At 36.5% G+C, this 20,459-nt stretch overlaps 1 protein-coding gene across 1 annotated transcript in view; it reads left to right on the forward strand.

Annotated features, from left to right (window-relative positions):
* Positions 1–19,409, forward strand: part of LOC149779636 (bcl-2-like protein 2) — a 36,852-nt gene extending 17,443 nt beyond the window's left edge. Inside the window, exon 2 of the mRNA XM_089940434.1 lies at positions 17,410–19,409. Coding sequence (XP_089796560.1) covers positions 17,410–17,541 — 132 coding nt within the window. The 3' untranslated portion in view covers positions 17,542–19,409. The remainder of the gene's footprint in view (positions 1–17,409) is intronic.
* Positions 19,410–20,459: the final 1,050 nt, after the last annotated feature.

Here is a 20,459-nt window from a genome sequence, read left to right on the forward strand (position 1 = left end):
GTTGGATAAACATGGTACTAAAATTAAATGGGATAAATAGGATACTAAATTGTAGCAATCAGTCAGAGGTAAAGGATCGGTGTTTTCTAAACAGGGGTAAATTTTATTGCAAATTTTGTATTCACCACTGTTCAAGGACAAGTCAGTAGAGCAATCGATTTTTCTAAGCACACGGCGGCTAAGCAAGCATCAGCTTGTAGCTGTTGTTTAGATGCATGATTATATTGTCATAGGGACCGGCAGAACCAATTTTCTGCAAGGGATGGTATGAAGGCGTGAGATTTCCTTGGAAACCAGGTTCTGGTTTGTTCTCTTGCCTCAAGATAATTTACTTAAAATAATGGATAGAAAAAGTTGGAGATTTTTTTCCCTACAAATCAGAGCAAGATTTTTTTCAAGCCATGTGGGGGTTGGAAAATAATGGTCGGTCCCTTATATTGTAACGTGCACACTGAACTGTATAGCTTAGATGGTCAGGGCTGACATGATCAGGTAACCTGGAACCTGGCCAGCTGTCATGTTAAATAATCAGTTTTTAAAGAAAATATTGATCCGTGCTTCAGCTAATGGAGTAATCAGTGTATGTTGGCCATCTTTGAAAGGTTTCTGTCCCCGATAGTCCTGTACCCGTCCAGTATGTATATCTCTTTAGTTCACTTGAGTGCCTAAGGACAAATTATTACTACGCTTTGCAAAGAAATGGCAGGGATTATTATATTATCTTTCCCATCATGACATGCATGCATATGTACCTGAGTAATGTCGCGCACTCCTAAATAGAGGTTTCAAGCCTTGGGATGATTGGGGGTGGTCAGTACATTTGCACAAGAAGTTTGGATGCGGAAGGTCGTGGGTTCGAACCTATGGTGAGTCATATTAAAGGCTTATAAAAATGGTATTTGCAGCTGCCTCGCTTGGCGCTCAGTATTAAAGGTTTGTGCTAGGACTGGTCGGCCTAGTGTCAGGATAATTTGATTGGGTGGGTCATCATGCTACATGTCTGCGGCATGATACCCCATTGCTAGACATCACTATAAACTGCCAAACTGCAGACATCGCAGGGATGTAACTATTAAAGCTGCGTTAAAAATCAAAATCACACACACACACATCCTTTTGTGTCAAACATTATCCCGTCATACAAGAGAAAATTCCTCTTCAGTAAAATGCGTCCGTCTTGTCCATTCATTTGTAGAAAATCGTATAGCTTAAACCTAATTCCATTACAAATTGTATTGAGAATTATTTCATTGTCTAATTTTCTAAACCAGTGATTTTGTAGGTATGTGAGAAAGCTTGCCAGTAGCTTCTCGTGGGTCGGTGGTTCTTCCCGGAGGTTTCCCGGGTTCTTCCTCCACCATTAATACTGGCCGCCATGCATAGCCTATCGTGTGCTGAAAAATGGCGTTAAACCCAACAACAACAATAAACCAGTGATTTACATGTAACCTTTACATCCAATCAAGTTTCCTTTCATGGTCCAATTTTACAACCAGTAATTTGCATTTAACATTTACACTAAATATAAAGTTTTCTTCAAGGATCGGTTGTTACAGCTGTTGATAATTACAGTGAATCAACAGAACTTTGTCCGTGGACATCGCTTGGTCGCCGTTGGGTAAATATATTATGATATTGACATCAGGATATGAAGGAAACGAGTTTGTACAGGTTAAGTGAGATGGCCAAAATAAAGTAATCTAATCAGGATCCTTGGACCTGGCCATCTGCCTTATTAAATGGTCTGGTGAATTAAGGAACACGCATTCATCCAGGGTGAAGCGATAAATGCCTCCCACGTCTATCAGCTAACTACATAGCTGCTGATAATAGCCCCTGGCAGTGCTGTAAACAGTATTGATAAATCCTAGAATAGGAATTCCAAGTTGGTTTAAATCTGGCCATCGCTTAATAGATCAAGATGTACATATGTTGAGATTGTCAGTACCAAGGACTATAATGTAGCCAGAGCAAGAGGTGGCTAGGCTATCTTCACAAATAATGAAGGAATATATTGATTGTCATTCAACTCGTGTGTTTGTTCCAGCCCACCTTTGGCGGACCCTCGACATGGCAGTCATTTTGATTGTCTTTTGTGCGTGTCCGTCGGTACGTTCATTCACACCTTAGATTAACATCAGTGTCGAAGTATTTCTTCCTTTTCTAGCGAAATAAATTCTCTCATTATCGAAGCTTAGGTGCCGGTTTGACATGCAATGCATGGCCAGCTCTTGTATATACTTTCTCATGCCTTCACCCCACCCCTAGGAACGTCCTTACAGGAATGTTCTTTCCACACGTTTGCAGCAAAAGGACCGCTATATACTACGTGTTCTGGTAGCTCTTATTGTCTATATGTGGGACTACTGATGATCGTTGTTAGATGACACGGAAATGATCAAGATATTATGTGACTAAAAATTTACATAGCGGAATCAGTTCCAGATATCACATGCACTTTTCCTCAAAGCATTTTAATTTCGGAATATTTCCTTTATTAAGCTTTTGCAAAATCTTCATTCTTAGCCTTTAAGAAATTCGGTGGCTTGAACACAAATCAGACATACCAATTTCCAGAATTCTATGTTCAGCTTCTTTGTCAAGATAATGGTAACAATGCATCTGTTTCACTGTCTTTGTTAAATATGCCAGAGTTTCGTCCCTCATTTGCCATGTAGCATGTTTCTTCTGTGCAGTTAAGAGCACTTTTCCCCAGGTTGTAAATCTCTTGCTTCCACTCTGTCTTTGTTATGTTTTTTTTAATTATTTTTTTACGCCTCATTTATACTCCATAGTTGAGCCAGGTACTTTACTCCAATTGCGTCGACTCTAAATAACATACATGTACTTGCTGTGCCGTAAAATACCAAAGCAATCCAAATTGAACTCGTTAATACAGTCCAACTGTTGAATGCTAGTTACAAGATAGAACGGTCCAGAAGATCACAGAGAGCGTTGGAATGTAGTGAGATTTTGAGCCCGGAAGTGTTCCAGTTAGTGTTTGAATGGCATATGTTATTTCCTCATTTTAAGTCCCTTTACTATAACACGGTTCTGTTATAGTGCGATTATAATAACGGATCCCCATTTCATTAGGGTGACCGCTTCGGTGGCCTAGTAGTTAAAGCGTCCGCCTCGGATGCCGGACGATATGGGTTCGATCCCCGGCCGAGTCATACCAAAGACTTACAAAAATGGTACTAACAGCTGCCTCGCTTGGCGCTCAGCATTAAGAGGTTAGTAATAGGACTGGTCGGCCTGGTATCATGATAATGTGACTGGGTGGGACATCATGCTATATGTCTACAACATGATGCCCCAGTACTAGGCATCACTATAAACTGTCACACTGCAGACATCGTAGCGATATGACTGATTTTTTTTTTTAAAGCTACCTTAAAAATCCAAATCACACACACATTTCATTAGATGATAGTAACATTACCTGTATCATGTACACCATTATAAGACGTTTTCGCTATAAAGAAGCATATACTCGATGGCTACATTGGAATGATTTATAATAAGGAGCACAGTCATTTGAACAAAAATGAAGGCTCTTCACTCAACGGGCCATCCAGTGACTGTTACAGGATAAAGCCTACATTTTTACCGCAGAAACTACATGCATACTCAGAATCCTTAAACTACATTGTAACCCCTGAGTAAAGAAATTTGATCACATTTTTGGATTCTCTTTCCACACTGAAACCCTTGCAGAACCTTCAGTTTGACAACTATTTTATTTATGAAATATCACAAAAACATATATTGCTCATATAATCTGTGAAAAAAGTAGTCCGTGCAGTTTGCTGCCTAATCGCATTGATATGAAGGGTGATAAAAGGGCTGATAACATCCTTTTATATTTAAAATCTTATAGAAACACAGTCTCGGGTTCAGCCAATATGGATATGTGAGAAAGCCGACCGGTAGCTTCTCGTGGGTCGGTGGTTCTTTCCGGGGTTTTCCCGGGTTCTTCCTCCACCATTAATACTGGTCGCCATGTATAGCCTCTCTTGTGCTGAAAAATGGCGTTAAACCCTATAACAACAACAACAGAAACACATTTTGTTCATATAATCGGTAAAACGTAGTCAGAAATGTTTACTGCCTCATCGCATTGACAAAAAAATATTTTATAAATCGGCATGTTCTTTATACATGACCGAATATGTGGAATGAAAAATTCACAAACAAGCTTCATGACATAAGCCCATCTTGGAAGAGTGTTATTCATCGTGTGGAGCAAATCGCAGTCACCCATACGACACATATACCTGACACATGCATACTTCCAAAAGGGTGTACATCAATTATGAGGGCATACCCTGACAGTGGAACACATTATTGGCGAATGTATTGCCGTTCACCCTGTAAGATAGTTTGTTGTTTTCTTTTATGTGAACACAGTTAAGAACCAATATGATGATGCAGCGTCAGGGAAAATCTATAACTTTTTAGGGAATGTGGTTTATATAACAAATTTTGACTCTGTATTTGAAGGATGTTATCTGTTTTTATCCTTATTTTTAATCTTTTACATAATTTAAACGTGGGTATTTATCTTTTATCTTGTATTTCATAGTGTCATCATTTGGAAGGATTAGCTTTCCAGTTGTAGAACTTAGCGTGTTATCGGCACGTATAGCTGGTATTGTGCTGGCGTGCTTTTAAACCACATACATACATACATACATAGCACTCTTATAAAGAATTTGATTGGCCCGCCTCAATTATTAGTTGTCATTGTGTGTGTGTGTGTTTGATTTTGATTTTTAACGTAGCTTTAACAATTTTTCAGTCATATCGCTACGATGTCTGCAGTGTTGCAGTTTATAGTGATGTCTTGCACTGGGGCATCATACCGCAGACATGTAGCATGATGTCCCACACAGTCACATTATCCTGACACCAGTCCTAACACTAACCTCTTAATGCTGAGCGTCAAGCGAGGCAGCTGTTTGTACCAATTTTGTAAGTCTTTGGTATGCCTCGGCCGGTGATCGAACCCACGACCTCCCGCATCCTAGGCGGACACTCTAACCATGAAGCCACCGGAGTGGTCAGTTGTTATAGTGAACATTTCAAATCCAATGGCGCCGCATTGTTTTGTTTTCACTATGTCTGTATCGATCAGCCCCAAGAACTTATAAAATTTGTGAGAAGGATATAAACGTTCTAGATATGTTAATGTTTTGCCATTGATCAAGCTTATATTGCTGAGACTGTTTGAGCCACAGAAAAAGAAGAACAACATTTAAAAAAGAATGCATATTTGGTACACAATACATACACTTTTGGGATTCAAGTTTTCTTGACTTGTAAATTGTTACTAAGGGACTATTCAAGTGTCATTTTTGTTATTGGCCAAAAATCCAATTAGTAGCTACATGTATGCAAAGTATAGCAAACATTTCAGGCATAACCTGAGTATATTTTGGGAAAATTTTGATTTTTAATTCAGAGTATAATACCTTCATTGTGCGTACATTGAGCTTTGGAAGAGGTAGCCACATTATATCCAACACTGGTTGTTGTTGTTGTGGGGTTTAACGCCATTTTTTCAGCACACGATCGGCTATACATGGCGGCCAGTATTAATGGTGGAGGAAGAACCCGGGAAAACCCCAGAAAGAATCACCAACCCACGAGAAGCTACTGGCAAGCTTTTTCACATATCCACATTGGCCGAAACCAAGACTCGAACCCACGCAGACAGAGGTGAGATGGCAGTGATCCGTAACGGAGAGCGCTTTAGACAACTCGGCCACTCGAGCCCCCCCCCCCCCCCGACTGGTAGTATTGTCCGTAATTATATGTACACCTTTCTTTTTTTTTTTTACAATGGCTGTTTCAGGTTGACAAATAATTTATATTGCATTAAAATTAATTATAATTTTCATAGGTATTGAGCAGACGTTTAAGAAGAACAATGTCTCTACACTAAAGAAATAAAGGGGAAAAAATGAGCGATGCTTTTTATGGATTGATTGTCTGTAAAAACTTAGATGGCATGACAAATTATACTATTTATAGCCAGTAACGTTTGCAACATCAATAAAATCAAGATCACGGGCATAAGGGAGATACGAGAGCATGGCCTGTTGTCCTTTCGATTCACCAATCATTTCACATTTAGGTAGAGAAAAGCGTCATTCAGAATATAACGTATATAACAATAACTCCCCCAAACACGCAGTGCAAGGCTTTATATTATAGGTTACTAAAAATAAGTGGCCCGGAAATCCCAAAGGTCACAGGAGCAAGAACCTTCATCGGTTCTTGTCAGATCTAGATCTCTAATTTAATTCAAGTTGACACAGAACATGACTTTCCCATGGTTTCATATGTCTTTTAAACATTTTTTAAAGCGGTAGACTCAGTGGTCTAATTGCATTAAATATTGTTTTAAGACTTCATGAATGGCCAATGAAGTTAAAGTTCTTGCCTTGCTACTTCAGATTTTAGCACAAATACTTACAAGACGAGTTTTAAATACTGTCTGGAAAAACTTTTTTTTTACTTTTGCAAAAACTCTTCATTTCTGTTTCTAAACATTCTCACTGTTAAAAATCCAAGTACACCAGGGCCATAAATGGGCTTTGTCCTCTGGCTTACATTTTGCATGCAAGAATACTAGTTATTATCTTCTCTTTGTATTTGGAATGGATCCGGTCTTCGTGCCAGAACTCGTACCAGCGCAGCCAGTTCAGAAAGCCATAATTAGACAGAAAATAGCCTGGACTAACCAGCCAGCTGTAGTACAGCAAAAACACCAGCTGGCAAATTTCTAAAAGCGTAGATGATAACAATACGTGATAATAATTACTGAATTATAAATTCTGATTCGGTATTTCACAATCTGGTTTCAATGTGAGGTTGGAGTAACCGTAATTTTTGGATTCAAGATTTTATAAAACATGGTTTGTAACAGTAATCAAGTCGATTTCTCCTCCAAATTGTATGGCAAAAATCAACATTTTATGGCAAAAATCAACATTTTCAACATTTTATGGCAAAAATCAACATTTAGCCCCAGACTTAATTAAACTCGCCCACATATAGAGAAATAGCTACACTTTTTAATCACACCGATTAGCATACTAACAATACAGGGGTTAACTTGTTGACATCGATTTTGGGTGGTTTAAGGAGGCAACGCAAATACATTTGCATTCTTCTGACATCAGCTTTATTATGTCTGATGTGTTCATGCTTTTAAGGTATTTCGTGTCGATGAAATATGATTTAATTGTTTTCTGTGGTCTTCTGGCCATGAAAGCAGGTGTAAGGTAAAATACTTAGAGAAACATTTTACGCAGCAGTTATCTTGTGAGCATAGTAATTGAAACATAAAACAACATTTTTGTTAAAAAAAATTTACTATGCTGGAAGTTCTCAAGACTCTTTGAAATTCCAGTATTTAGCAGTTACAAATGATCAAAGGAAGCAGAAACGAACTTCTTGTGAATTGTTACAAATTCCTTTCATCCAGCAGAGCGTCTGTCCCATTGAAGGACTTTTATCAAAAAATATTTTTTTTTTCTCTAAACTCATCTGAATGTTGACACTTTAAAACTAATTGTATTTACTCTAGCTATATGCATGCACTCTTTACCAGTACTTAAATAGCAGTTTTTCTTTATTCTAAACTAAATTTTAACATTTCTAATTGTAAGGAGAATGCACACAAAAAAGCATTTTTGTTGGAAAGGTTCAAAGATATGCCAGTGAAACAAGCTGTGTATTAGCTTTATGTCCAGTTGGGTTGCAGTACTAAGCAAGGATAATTGATCCCAATTAATTTGTGTCTCTGGGATGCTTCAGGTTAGCATGAATTTGTTATACCTATGGCTTTCGTGGAGTTTTATTACCTGTGACTCTTCTTTAATCTTATCTTCTCAGCCTCTTATTCGGGCGGTACAGCAGCTTATGATGTTGCTGCCATCTGCCTAACAAGATTATAAAAATCATGCATATCTTACTTACCCATTAGCTCCTTATTTTCTCTTTCAGCTTTTAGAAGTGGTAAATTCGACAAGTTGACCTCATATACATATATCATGTGTGCATGAGATTTCGAATAGCATATATGTGATATTTCGAATTGCAGATATCTGATACTTCGAATAGCATACATGTGATATTTCGAATTGCAGATATGTGATACTTCGAATAACATACATGTGATATTTCGAATTGCAGATATGTGATACTTCGAATAACATACATATGATATTTCGAATAGCAGCTATGTAATATGTTGAATATCAGATATGTAATATTTGTGCATACTAATAATGAATTCCGTCTACTCATCTGATTGGCTGACTGGAACAGGGTATGTTGATTCGTCAGCTTGAGTAAAGTGCGACACATACGGGGATAACAGCTGCATACATTTATAACAAATAAAACAGACCAGTAAATGATAAATAAACGTCAATACTTCAAGCACGTTTTAATCCAGTATTCGCTGACATCGGTTTCTTTTGTGGTTATGCATCTTAGAATGTAAATAAGAAATATTTTTGTTGATTCAGATTTAACCATTGCACTTTGAACCATTTTTTTATATGATCTTATGGGGCTGCCTCTGTCCTCTGAAATATCCAAACCTAACTCTTGGTCATATCCAAGAATACAAACATAATGCAGCTCAGTAACATCAGTAACAACTTTCGTTTTTCAACAGGCGATTTCGAAAGCTTTTTTAAATTTCGCTGCTAAATTTATACTGCGTGATACCGATAACATTACAATAAATTAAAGCATAGTTTTTGTTTAATCTCTGTATGAATTTCATAAGAAATTACACCAGGGATATGGGGGGAGGTGTTTGCTTTTACTTCAGAATAATTTATTTATTTTAACTATATATATGAACATAAAGTTTTTTTGTTGTTGCTAAAGATCACATCAAGACTATTTATTTCAAGCCATTTGACAGTCGGAATTCGTTTATTTTTTTAAATCACGGGAGGCCCCCTTCCAGTCCGGTCCGTAATAAATGTTCAAACACAAGATGTAACCTGCATGGATCAGGTCTGTACTGAACACGTGCCCATTACTTGGAGTAGTTTGTGAAAGTTTCCTTAATTCCATCTTCAGGGCACTGCTTTGATAAATATGTGCGGTTTATATACTCCACTGGGTGGGTTGTTAATATCAGGATTATATACTTCAATGGGTGAGTTGTTAATATCAGGTTTATATACTTCAGTGGATGGGTTGCTAATATCAGGTTTATATACTCCAACGGGTGGGTTGTTAATATCAGGTTTATATACTCCAATGGGTGGGTTGTTAATATCAGGTTTATATACTCCAATGGGTGGGTTGTTAATATCAGGATTATATACTCCAACGGGTGGGTTGTTAATATCAGGTTTATATACTCCACTGGGTGGGTTGTTAATGTCAGGTTCTGACAACGGTCTAAGATAGAGTGGTCCCTCGCATACCATCTTAATATAACTGTTAATTGCCACTGAAAACAGGCTGCTTATTAGTATGAATAATGTATCCAAATTAACTAGTATTTAAGGAATGCTTTAAGTTAGCTTGATTATGTTGATTGCATCTGACAACCATGCTGTACCTGTAGCATATGGCCTTCGTGGAGCTTTATTACTTTTGACTATTTAATCTCGTCTTCTTCGTATCTTGTTAGGTTGGTACAGCAGCTTAGACGTTGCATCTCTCTGCATGCTAAGATTATGAAAACCATGCTTATCTTATTTATCCAATAGCTTCTTTGATCATTTATGAGTGATATATGAGATACACTTATGTTGTTTAGATATATGATGCGATGTTTCAGATATCAGCTTATGTTACATGTTTATGCTCGAATAAACAGTAACACAAGAAAGTGAAAACCAGAAGCTTTGAAAGATACAATAATTTATTTCCCTGGAAAAATATTGTAAAAATAAAATAAAAAATAACCTACGGTTTCAAGAATCAAATCCAAAAATAATCCAAGAATAATCCACGAATAATATTTTAGAAGTCCTAATAATAAAATGATCTAATGATTTCAAGTTCGAAGACTCTAAGATGGAAGGTGATGACTTATGCTGTAACATATACTGTGTTGAAGTCTAGAGATCCTTGTAGAAACACAATAATTAATCCTCCGGTTTTGGAAATCCAAATAAAATTTGTAAGAAATGTCTTTGTTCAAGAATTCTGTATGAGCACAAAATATTTCCAGAGGAACGAATTAATCTTTTAGAATCCGAAAAATTAAAATAAAACTCAAAAACTCAAAATTAGTCACAACAGAAGAAAACAACTTGATATCAAGAGTTTAAAAGCCCAAAACTCTGAGATTTATCTCTAAACATCACTATTAATACTAAGTATTTCGCAATTTTGGAAATGCCTAAGTGCGAAATAGAGGATCACGTGTTGATGTTTACATATAAAAATCACGTAGCCCCTGTATGTCCTTGAAAAGAACCAATCACTTATATGATTGGTTAACTGCAAATGGATATGCTGACTTATCACGAAGAAACAGTGATAGACATGGGGATAACAGCTGTGTACATTTCTTTATTCAATAATCAGTAGAAAGAAAAATTCATCGGGAAATGCTACATTTAATGACAGGTCATTTATCTCCTACTTTCCAGCGTAATAACCTTTACTCGGGGATTATCAACAAAGAAAGTGTACAAGTGATAATATATTTAATTGATTTTGAATTGCTTTGACCTTTAACTGTATTGAAATATCAAATTTGAAAAAGGTTAAATGTGGCATTTCCCAAGCGCTCATCCTTACAGTTTTTGCACGTCATATGCATTTGGTCGTACATCCCGCTATGGTGTGAATACGAAACACCACACTTCACGGAACTTTTGTTCGCTGAATTGACTAACACTTTTGATGACTTGTGGTAGAAATATCATTTTTGGCTTGGATGGATTCAGCTCTTGAAGCCCTTGTATGCTGTGTAACTCTTTAATGTATGCCACTAAGAATATGTTGTAATTCTAAGACTAAGGCGCTTTCTTTATTTAGCTCTACTGTTTTATTCTTCTCTTTAAACATTAAAAGCCCAGTTAAAATTTGTAAAGAAACACGGCTCAAGTTTTAATCCAGAGGGAACGCGATTAGTCCAATTCCTTCAATCACTTGATATAGTTTCACAGCCTCCACGGTTATTTTGCACTTTCAAAACGATAGATAATCGTTTCAGTAGAAAATGCTTGTTAAAAGTCAAATATTTGCTTAAACATTTTTCTTAGAATATTGATTTTTTTTAAAAGAATTCTTCGCATCAGTTCTCTTTAAGAGATAAGAGAAAAAACTACTTTAAACGTTTACAATTAAAGTTACATACCTATAAGGGAATATTGCTGTTGGTTTGGTTATGATCATGAAAGGAACGCGAATATCAATATGTTGCAACTTGTTTCCCCTTGATCGTTTTTAATCTAGTATGTATTACCTTATCCCTAACAGAAACGAGTAATCTCAATACTTTGATTTGTTGATTTCGCAGGAAAGGTGAATAAAAATGTTGCAAAATTGTAATCTGCTACTTTTTGATCCATACACCAAAAATGTTTTCTCGCAGCATTGTTTGAGATTCACAAAGTTTGATTAAACGAGTGACCTTCCTTTCAGACTAGATTTTGCAAGATTTAGCGATTATCTCAAAGTTAGATTCCTTCCAGCTGAACTTTCGGGAAAATAAATTAATCTTGTTTTTGTACACAGTAAGGAGCTGCTCACTGTAGAAACTTAACTTTAAGATTTTTCCTAAATAAATGTGGTTACTTCAGCAACAAATATACAACTGAACTTTTAATACGAGACATATGCAGAGAAAGCACGTGACATTACTGTCATACGCCAACCAGTGTAAAAACTCAGGCGCTGAAGATGTTACAGTATCACGTAAAGAAAATCATATAAAAAAGAAAGATAAAAAATTAGTTCATAGGGATTTCAGTGCTGGGTCAATTTTGGACTTTGTTACCAACGTTTTCAACACCCCATCCCTCTCCTTTTTTTATCGTTTTGGCTAACTGCTGAGTTAATCAGGTTTATGTGCATAACATTTTCGTATATATGCTATAGCTGTTTTTGCCTCACAAGATTTATTATCGTTAATGTAAACACAACCTTGGAGAAACTGGGATTTGTAATATCTGTTTATGTGGGGATGTCGTTTGCAATTTTCTTGTGTTGTTCTTATTGGTTCATGAGAAGGTTAAAACAAAAGGCCATTTTTGTCACGTGATTTACTTATGAACCACGAGTTAGCACTTGATAGATATTCAGGTCAGGGTTAAATTAAAATTAATTTCTTCAGAGAACTGTTGGGGAACTATAATGGATAGAAATATAGTTTTATGTGTGTGGTGTCGGGGTTGTTTTTTTTTTTTTTTTTGAACTTGAAACAATGCGCTTTTGTTTCACAATGATACATGCTTCACATTTTGCCTTAAACTTGACAAGTTCATTGTCATTTCATAATTCCAAGGATATCTACTATTTTTCTGGTGTACGGCCACAAAGGTCTTGGAGAACCATGGATTGTCCTTGAATTTTTTTCAATTAAAAAAATAGTTTTTGTGGATCATGATTTTATTGAATAAGGGGGAAAAAAAAGAACTTTGCACTGCCACCATTTGGATTAAAACTTAGGCTTGCATATAAGATTTATGAGGTCAGATCTTGATACCCCACAGAGTGCACAAATTAATGACGCTGTTACCATGCCTGCAGTTACTGGCACATTTGTTTTGTTTTCCTCCATTGTGTCAGATAGGGGAGCACGGTTCGTAGAGATTTAAAAAACCCACAAAAAAAGCCCATGATAATGAAGGGCTGCCTTCAAAACTACTTGAGTTGACGTTTTTTTTTTTTGTAGGTGGAGTGTTTCTAGCTTTGATGTCTCTCAGTCCATCCTTACATATGTTGTTGTTGTTGTTGTTCTAAGGTGTAACGCCATTTTTCAGCACAAGATAGGCTATACATGGCGGCCAGTATAACTGGTGGGGGAAGAACCACCGACCCACGAGAAGCTACTGGCAGGCTTTCTCACATACCCACGGTAGCTGAGCTCCTTACATATGTCCTTCTATTCATATTGTGTGTCCGCATACTGACTCGAGTTCTCCACTGTGCCTTTCCCAAGTACACAAACAACCGACTTGGACTAGCCTGGGAGGGTATCGAACCCGTGACCATTGTATTACAAGAACGATACTCTATTAATTCAGCTACTGCGGTCTAAAAGGGACAGGGGATAGCGAGGGAGAACTCTATGGATTAGGGCTAAAAAATGTCAAAAGTTAAGGTCACTGGACTGAACTAAGGAAAACAGTTTCTACACACAATGACCCGACTTTTATACCAGATAATCTGACCATACTTTATAAATGGCCGACCTTATGAGAAAAGAACACATACTGATTTGTGGGTCAATGGTCAAAAATCAAGTTCACCATTTTTCTAAGAAGAAACAGCGGTTTTCACACGATATTTTGGGTGCTTTCTCTTCATAATACATTCAGTTTCACTATTAATAAAACGAGATCCATCACTATCCTCGTCTTATATCAGGAACCGTTTTATAATGAAGCGCCATATAAATGTGTGAGTGTTGGAATAATATTAACAACGTTCTTGTGTGTTTGTTTTCTTTCTAATTTTGAACACTTATATTTTGTATCTATATATAGTCTACATGTATATATGGAATTCTTCTTTATTTTTCACACGTAAATTGTCCGTCTGCATAATATTATGTGCGGTTGCAATGGTTTTTTTCCAGCGCGATATTGCCATTTTTTTGCAATTCTTTTTATATGTGTATTGTACAGTATTACAGATTTGTATCTAATAATCACGAAGCAAGACCAAGGTTATGTTTCTGAGCTTTAATTGCGATTTCATTCTTAGTATGTTCGCATGAAGTTTTCAGTTTTAATTCTTACACCTTATACTTTTAAACTTAGTAATTGCAGGTTTTATATCAATTCGATTGAACTTGTGTGATCTCGTGACAAAAGGCAATTTTATAATTTAGGACATGGGGGGTGGGGCTGAGGGGATTCATTCATTACAAATCATGATATATGGAAGGAATGTTGTGTATGGAAGGGAGGGTGTTTTGTTATTGCAAGACATGTTATATGGAAGGGAAGTTGTTTTGTGTCTGTCCATGTTATTTTTAGAATTAAAATTTAGTTATTTCGGTATCAGGACACACACATTTTTAATTTTGGTTTCAACCAACTGTAATTAAAGATAGGACATGGTATTATCTTGAATTCCAGGAAATTCTTTTTGAACATATTAAGCTTAGTAATTATTGAACATTCGTCATAAATTATTATTATTTTTGCAAATTTATTTATATTTATTATATCTTTAATAAATGTGCATTATACATAATAAAAATATTAATAAAACTGTTTATCTCTATTTGGTCATAAATTTTAGGAAATTCTTTTCGGACACTTTAGGAACTAGAGCGTTAATCTCTTCGAGAAGCTCGTGTTTTTCAAGATCATTCATGTTCATTGGTGCAAAATGCAAACAGATTGTTCCTCGGGTTTACCCTTACGACACGTTAGTAAGTTGCAGATTGTGTGGAAATAATGCGTACAGTCATGATTACATATTGATTATAGTCCATTTACCATCTTTGCTGTCCAAGGTTCCGATAACCCTTCCTACACCTTGGAATATCGAGCAGATATTTCTGAGATTCGGGTCTGTGAATTTCATTGGATGTTCCTACATGGTCGAGACAAGGGGAGCACAGAATGTGAATGGACTGATAAATAAGCAGTTGTCCAGTGTCGGTCCGTGTTTGCACAAATACCTTTCACTCAAATACACCTGTAATGGCTTCCCCCTGGTACATAGTTATACTTTCGATGTTAATCTTACAAAGTATGCTTTTTAGGTCAATTGCAACCACCGTTTCGGCGGATGTACAATGCACCACGCTATAGATTAGTTGGCATTATATATAGTAAGGGAGGCAACACATGAAATCCAATTGATGTCGCTAAGACAAATCACCAGTATAGCTGTTCGATCCGCCAAGGTGTAGATAGGGTTATTGGAACCTAAGTTGGCGAAGATGTCCATTTACAGGCTTATTCAAGAATAATATCATAGTGTATGAAGTGATCTTTGGCAGATAATATCACAAGGACATTTTGTTAAGCATAATTGTTAAATCTCTTCTGAGAGATTCTGAATCAAGGTGTGACACTGAGATGGTAAAAATGTCTCCGCTATTTTTCCTGACACTGAGATATAACAAAGGTGTGCAGTTATCCAGTTGCGTAATAACGATGGGGAGGGGTGCTGCACCTGGCGCCAGAGGTCTTGGGGCGCCAAAACCACGGGTGCCAGTGGTTTTGGGGCGCCAAAATGCATTTGGGCCTTCATCGTCGCCCCGGGCGACATTTACCCTTAGTACGTCACTGCGGTTACCTGTGTTCACCATCAAGACTTGTGCTTTAGAAAACCTGCGAAGGCACAGAATACAGTGTTCTCTATATGCGATTTCTGATTTGGATTTTTACAATAGCTTTAACAATGTTGTAGTCATATCGCTACGATGTCTGCACTGTGACAGTTTGTAGTGATGTCTAGCACTGGGGCATCATGCAACATAGATATATCATAATGTCCCACCCAGTCACATTATCCTGACACCAGGCCGACCAGTCGTAGCACTAACCTCTTAGCGAGACAGCTGATAGTACCATTTTTTTTTATAAGTCTTTGGTATGACGTTCTCTGTTGGAGTTTGGAAATGGTTTCAGGTGTAGGGCCATATCTGTCCAGCTGAAAATTTAAAGCAAGAAATGGGGCATCAGGATTCTCACTATTGAACACCCTGATACAGTTGTTTGGACGGCTTCGGTGGCCCAAGTTGTTATAGCGTCCGCCTCGGATGCGGGAGGTCCCGAGTTCGAACCCCGGCCGAATCATATCAAAGACTTATAAAAATGGTAATAACAGCTGCCTCGCTTGGCGCTCAGCATTAAGAGATTAGTGTTAGGACTTGTCGACCTGGTGTCAGAATGATGCGACTGAGTGGGAACATCGTGCTGTTTGATTTGACTGTGGCATGATCCCCCAGTGCTAGAAATCACTATGAACTGCCACATTGCAAACAGATATATAACTGAAAAATTTGCTAAAGCTACGTTGAAAATGCAAACACACAAACATTTGGGGAGAGAGAACGGTGGTGACGCACTGGTTAAGGTATTGGAATCTTGACCAGACCTTGGGTCAGCCCATATCAGCAAGGCACTTTCATCGTCTCGGTACAAAATAATGCGCTGCCAGAAAACAATAAACCCGTTTAGTTTAAAATACTGAAAGTATAGGTCAAGCATCTGATTTCTTGAGGGTTCAAAGTATGTACGCACCGGTAAAGGCATCTATTGCGGTCCAGTTTATTTTTAAAGGGTTCGCGATGTAGAACAAGTTATAACTATGTACTCACTATGCAAATCTGTAATATATATATATATATATATATATATATATATATATATATATATATATATATATATATATATATATATATATATTGTCTCTGAAGTAATGTGTCCGTGTCTTTGTGTCTAGATTTGAATCATGCTTCAAACATTTAACTTCTCAGGCAGGCATATAAGAAGCAAGTCTTACTCAGAATCGTAGACATGACTGACAAACATGCAAAAAACTTACTTATATGCCAATCATATCAGAAATCTTAGACTTGTATGCCAAACATACGAAAGCAATAATAGACTTATTTGCCCAACATTCTAGAAATCTTAGAGATATAAGCGAAATGTACTAAAAACTTTGACTTATAATCCAAACATACGTAAAACTTCGACGTATACCCGAAACTTACTAAGAACGTTCACAGCGTGCACAACATATATTTGTTTATAAGGCAAAAATAACTTTAATAAAAACCTTTTACTTGTTAACTTATAAGTCAAGCATGCATATTATGCTACCATGGTATGAATATATTGTACACCAGGGAAGTTAGTGATGATGAGATTGCTAGTTCTTCCCATAATTGAAACAGATAATATTGATTTTAAAATATTTACTTTCTAACCAGAGTCTGTGGTTATTGACAACTGAAGGAGCATCGTTTATGCTGGCATTTAACGTAGTAGGATTCACACAGCTTATATAAGAGTCAGAAGAAAGCCATTGTTGTGCACTTGAATAGGAGGTAGACTTGTAAATGAATCGACTAATACACGTGTTTCGGTAGTTGTTCCCTTGAATTTTTTTAATTGTTTCTTTGTTGTTTCGTGGGAATTATTATTATTTAGTTTCTATCACAATTTTGTCATAAACATGCATGGTAAAATTCTGTCTTTTTCTTAATTACAGGAGCGCTTTGTTGAGTTTTACAAGTCCCAGGACAAGAAAAAGGACGAGGGTCCATGGCCGTCGCTGGGAAGCATTTGCCTTGGGGCAGTGGGAGTTCTTGCTCTCGGGGCATTTTTGACGCAGAAATCGTAAAAATCGTAGACTATGCAGTCAGCTGGCTGCAGCAATCTATTGAGAGCTGAATTGGAGGAAATACAAGCGTTTTTCATTGTCGTGGACGAGTGTCGTAGAAATTCGAGCATGGAGCAAGAAAAGATGGCATCTTTTTCTTGTATACGCAGTTGCGGGTATCAGAATACGTTATAACTAGGTTTGCTTTCTGGAAACGTATTTGGAAAATATTTATTGTAACGATTTACGTAAACATGTGTGGTAGCACCTTATTTTGTATCTAGTGTGTAGCAGCTGATATCTGTGCTAATTAAAACCTTTGTTTCCTTCAGTAGGGCAGGCAGGAAAATGAATATGTTTTCTTTCTTTTTTTGGAGTTGTATTTCTTGATTCTTGTATTAGCAGTTTTTAACTCAGTGGTGCTATCGTTTTAGAAATCCTGTTTTCTTAGGTATTCTTGTCATAAATCTTCATAATTACGTGCAAAAAATGAAGGAGTCTTTCAAAATGATGCTTACACATTGTGAGATATTTATGTATTAAATCTTTCAGTGCTTTGTAAATCCTTTTTTCAGTGATTTATTGTGTGCTTTAATGTCTAGTTTGTTTTTATAATGATCAAGTTGGCAATATTTATAGCCATCTTATCTGTTTTACTCCGATCACTGATGGCTGTTTAAATTTAGTTTTGAATAAATCAAGATGTTTTTTTTTCTTTCAAATTGTATGAATTATTTTGATCAGTAGAACTATTCAGCTTGCCATACTTCACTCTGTGGCCAAAAAATGCCAACTTTGATTTGTTGTTGTCCTCATAAGAGAGTAAAAATTATATATATATAATGTGTGTGCAGCACTCAGAGTTAGAACTTTTACCTGTCCAAAAGATACCTCACAATTATTTTTCTATAAAAATTTAGTTTAAAGGTAATCATAACCAGAATGATTGTTATATATTCAACTGGCTTGGGAATGACCAGACACATTTAGATGTTGATCAGTTCCTTTTTTTATTATACGACTGGATATTGGGGTATGTAAACGTTTGATAATAAGGTGTGTTGTTGAAAATAAGTTTGTCTGACCCATTAATTTGGTGGGGGGGATTCAAGAATATTTATTCAAATGAATGGCAATAGTAGGAAGTCCAGTTTGTAAAAAAAAGCAACTTACAATCTCATAACATGGTAATATAGTTAACGTAGTTAACTAGCAAATGTGCTGGAGTAAAAATTGAGAACCAGTGTAAAGGTTAAAAGTTTGTCCACCTCAAGCCGGAAAAGATACTCCCACAGAATGGTTGTATATTTTACCTGCGAGAAATATCACCACATAAAGTAGGTCAGAAATTGTTCTTGAATTGATGTCCATCATATGAAATGGCAGTATGTCCATGCTGTACGAGCAGGGAATATATTTATTCCGACTTGCTGCTTAAGTTTACCAGAGGACAGAGAACAACTCAGAAAGTTCTGGTCTTTGATCAGTGTTACGGGTCATTTGAAATTCTGGACACACTTGATCAATGTTAAGTGTCATTTGATGTACATTATTTATACATGGAGCTGTGAATTTTGAAAATATTATTTTTCATACCAGTAACCAGAGAATCATTAATTAAACACGATAATGTTCCTTTCATTAATAACCAATGCAGGGTCCTAATCTTGACATTGTTAAACATTTTCATATATTGATGAATCCATTGCTGCATATTAGCATTACTTTCAGTGGAATGCTTTGGTATTTTTTCAACAACCATGAGAACCCATTGCTGAAATTATTTTGTTGTATTTGAGATGTCAGTTATTTGTAACTTAAGAAATCAAATTTTTGTGGTACATATTTTGAAGTACTGTTGCTTAAATACAGGTTCAGCTTTGCACAAATTCTTTATTTCCTTTTTTTTTCCAGAATGAAAACTGCTGATTTCAGTTTTTATCTGTAATGGTCTAAGACCAGAATAGCAAATTGGATGGTCTGTCGTCTATCATCTGTGTCCAGTAGCACAGTTTTGTTACTGTTTCTCTTACACTACTTGGAGTTTTGCATTGAAACACAAATTCATCTCATAGTTAGTCTACTTCGTAGGACCTAAACAGACCTCCATTATGGCCATCTTGTCAATCTTGTTTTTGCTACACATTATGAATGCATGGTCACATCAGAATTAGGTTTTCACTTAAAGAATTATGATATCTGGTTGGTCCCAAATGTTTGGTGCCAATCTGACATCCATTATGGCCACCACCACAGCCATCTTAAAAACCTTGTTATTGCTACATCTCTTGAACAGATAGCCATATTGACATGGGATTTTCACCATAAGACAAATTATGATATCTACTTGGTCCCTAATGAAAATAGTACAGATCTTACATCTAATATGGCCATTTTGAAAATCTTGTTATCTCAAGTCCTTCTGAACTGATGGTCATATGAACATGTGGTTCTCACCCAAAAACTTATGATGTGTATATAGTTAGTCCTAAACAAAAATAGTTCTGATCTTGCATTCAGTATGGCCATCACAGTAGCAGTCTTGAAAATCTTGTTATGGCTACTCATCCTGAATGAAAACTAATATTGCCATTTAATATTAAATACTTTTTGTAATGTCTAGTTGGTCCTAAATGAAAAGGGTGCCACTTGCACATCAAATATGGCTGCCACAGTGGCCATCTTGAAAATCATATTATCACTACTTCTCCTGAATGGTGGTTGATATCAACATGGGTTTTTACTAAATGACTTATTATTATGTCTACTTCCGAAATGAAAATCGTGCTGCTCAGACAGCCTACTTGAAATCTTGTTCTCCTTTAATTGTGGATGAAATGTTATATTAGCTTGGGATTTTCACTGAAAGGCTTCTCATGATGGTTCAAGTCTGATACCCAATATGGCCACCATGGCAGTCATCTTGAAAATCTTGTCAT

Source organism: Sinohyriopsis cumingii, chromosome 17, assembly GCF_028554795.1.
Source record: "Sinohyriopsis cumingii isolate HCF-2022 chromosome 17, ASM2855479v2, whole genome shotgun sequence".
Lineage (NCBI taxonomy): Eukaryota > Metazoa > Mollusca > Bivalvia > Unionida > Unionidae > Sinohyriopsis > Sinohyriopsis cumingii.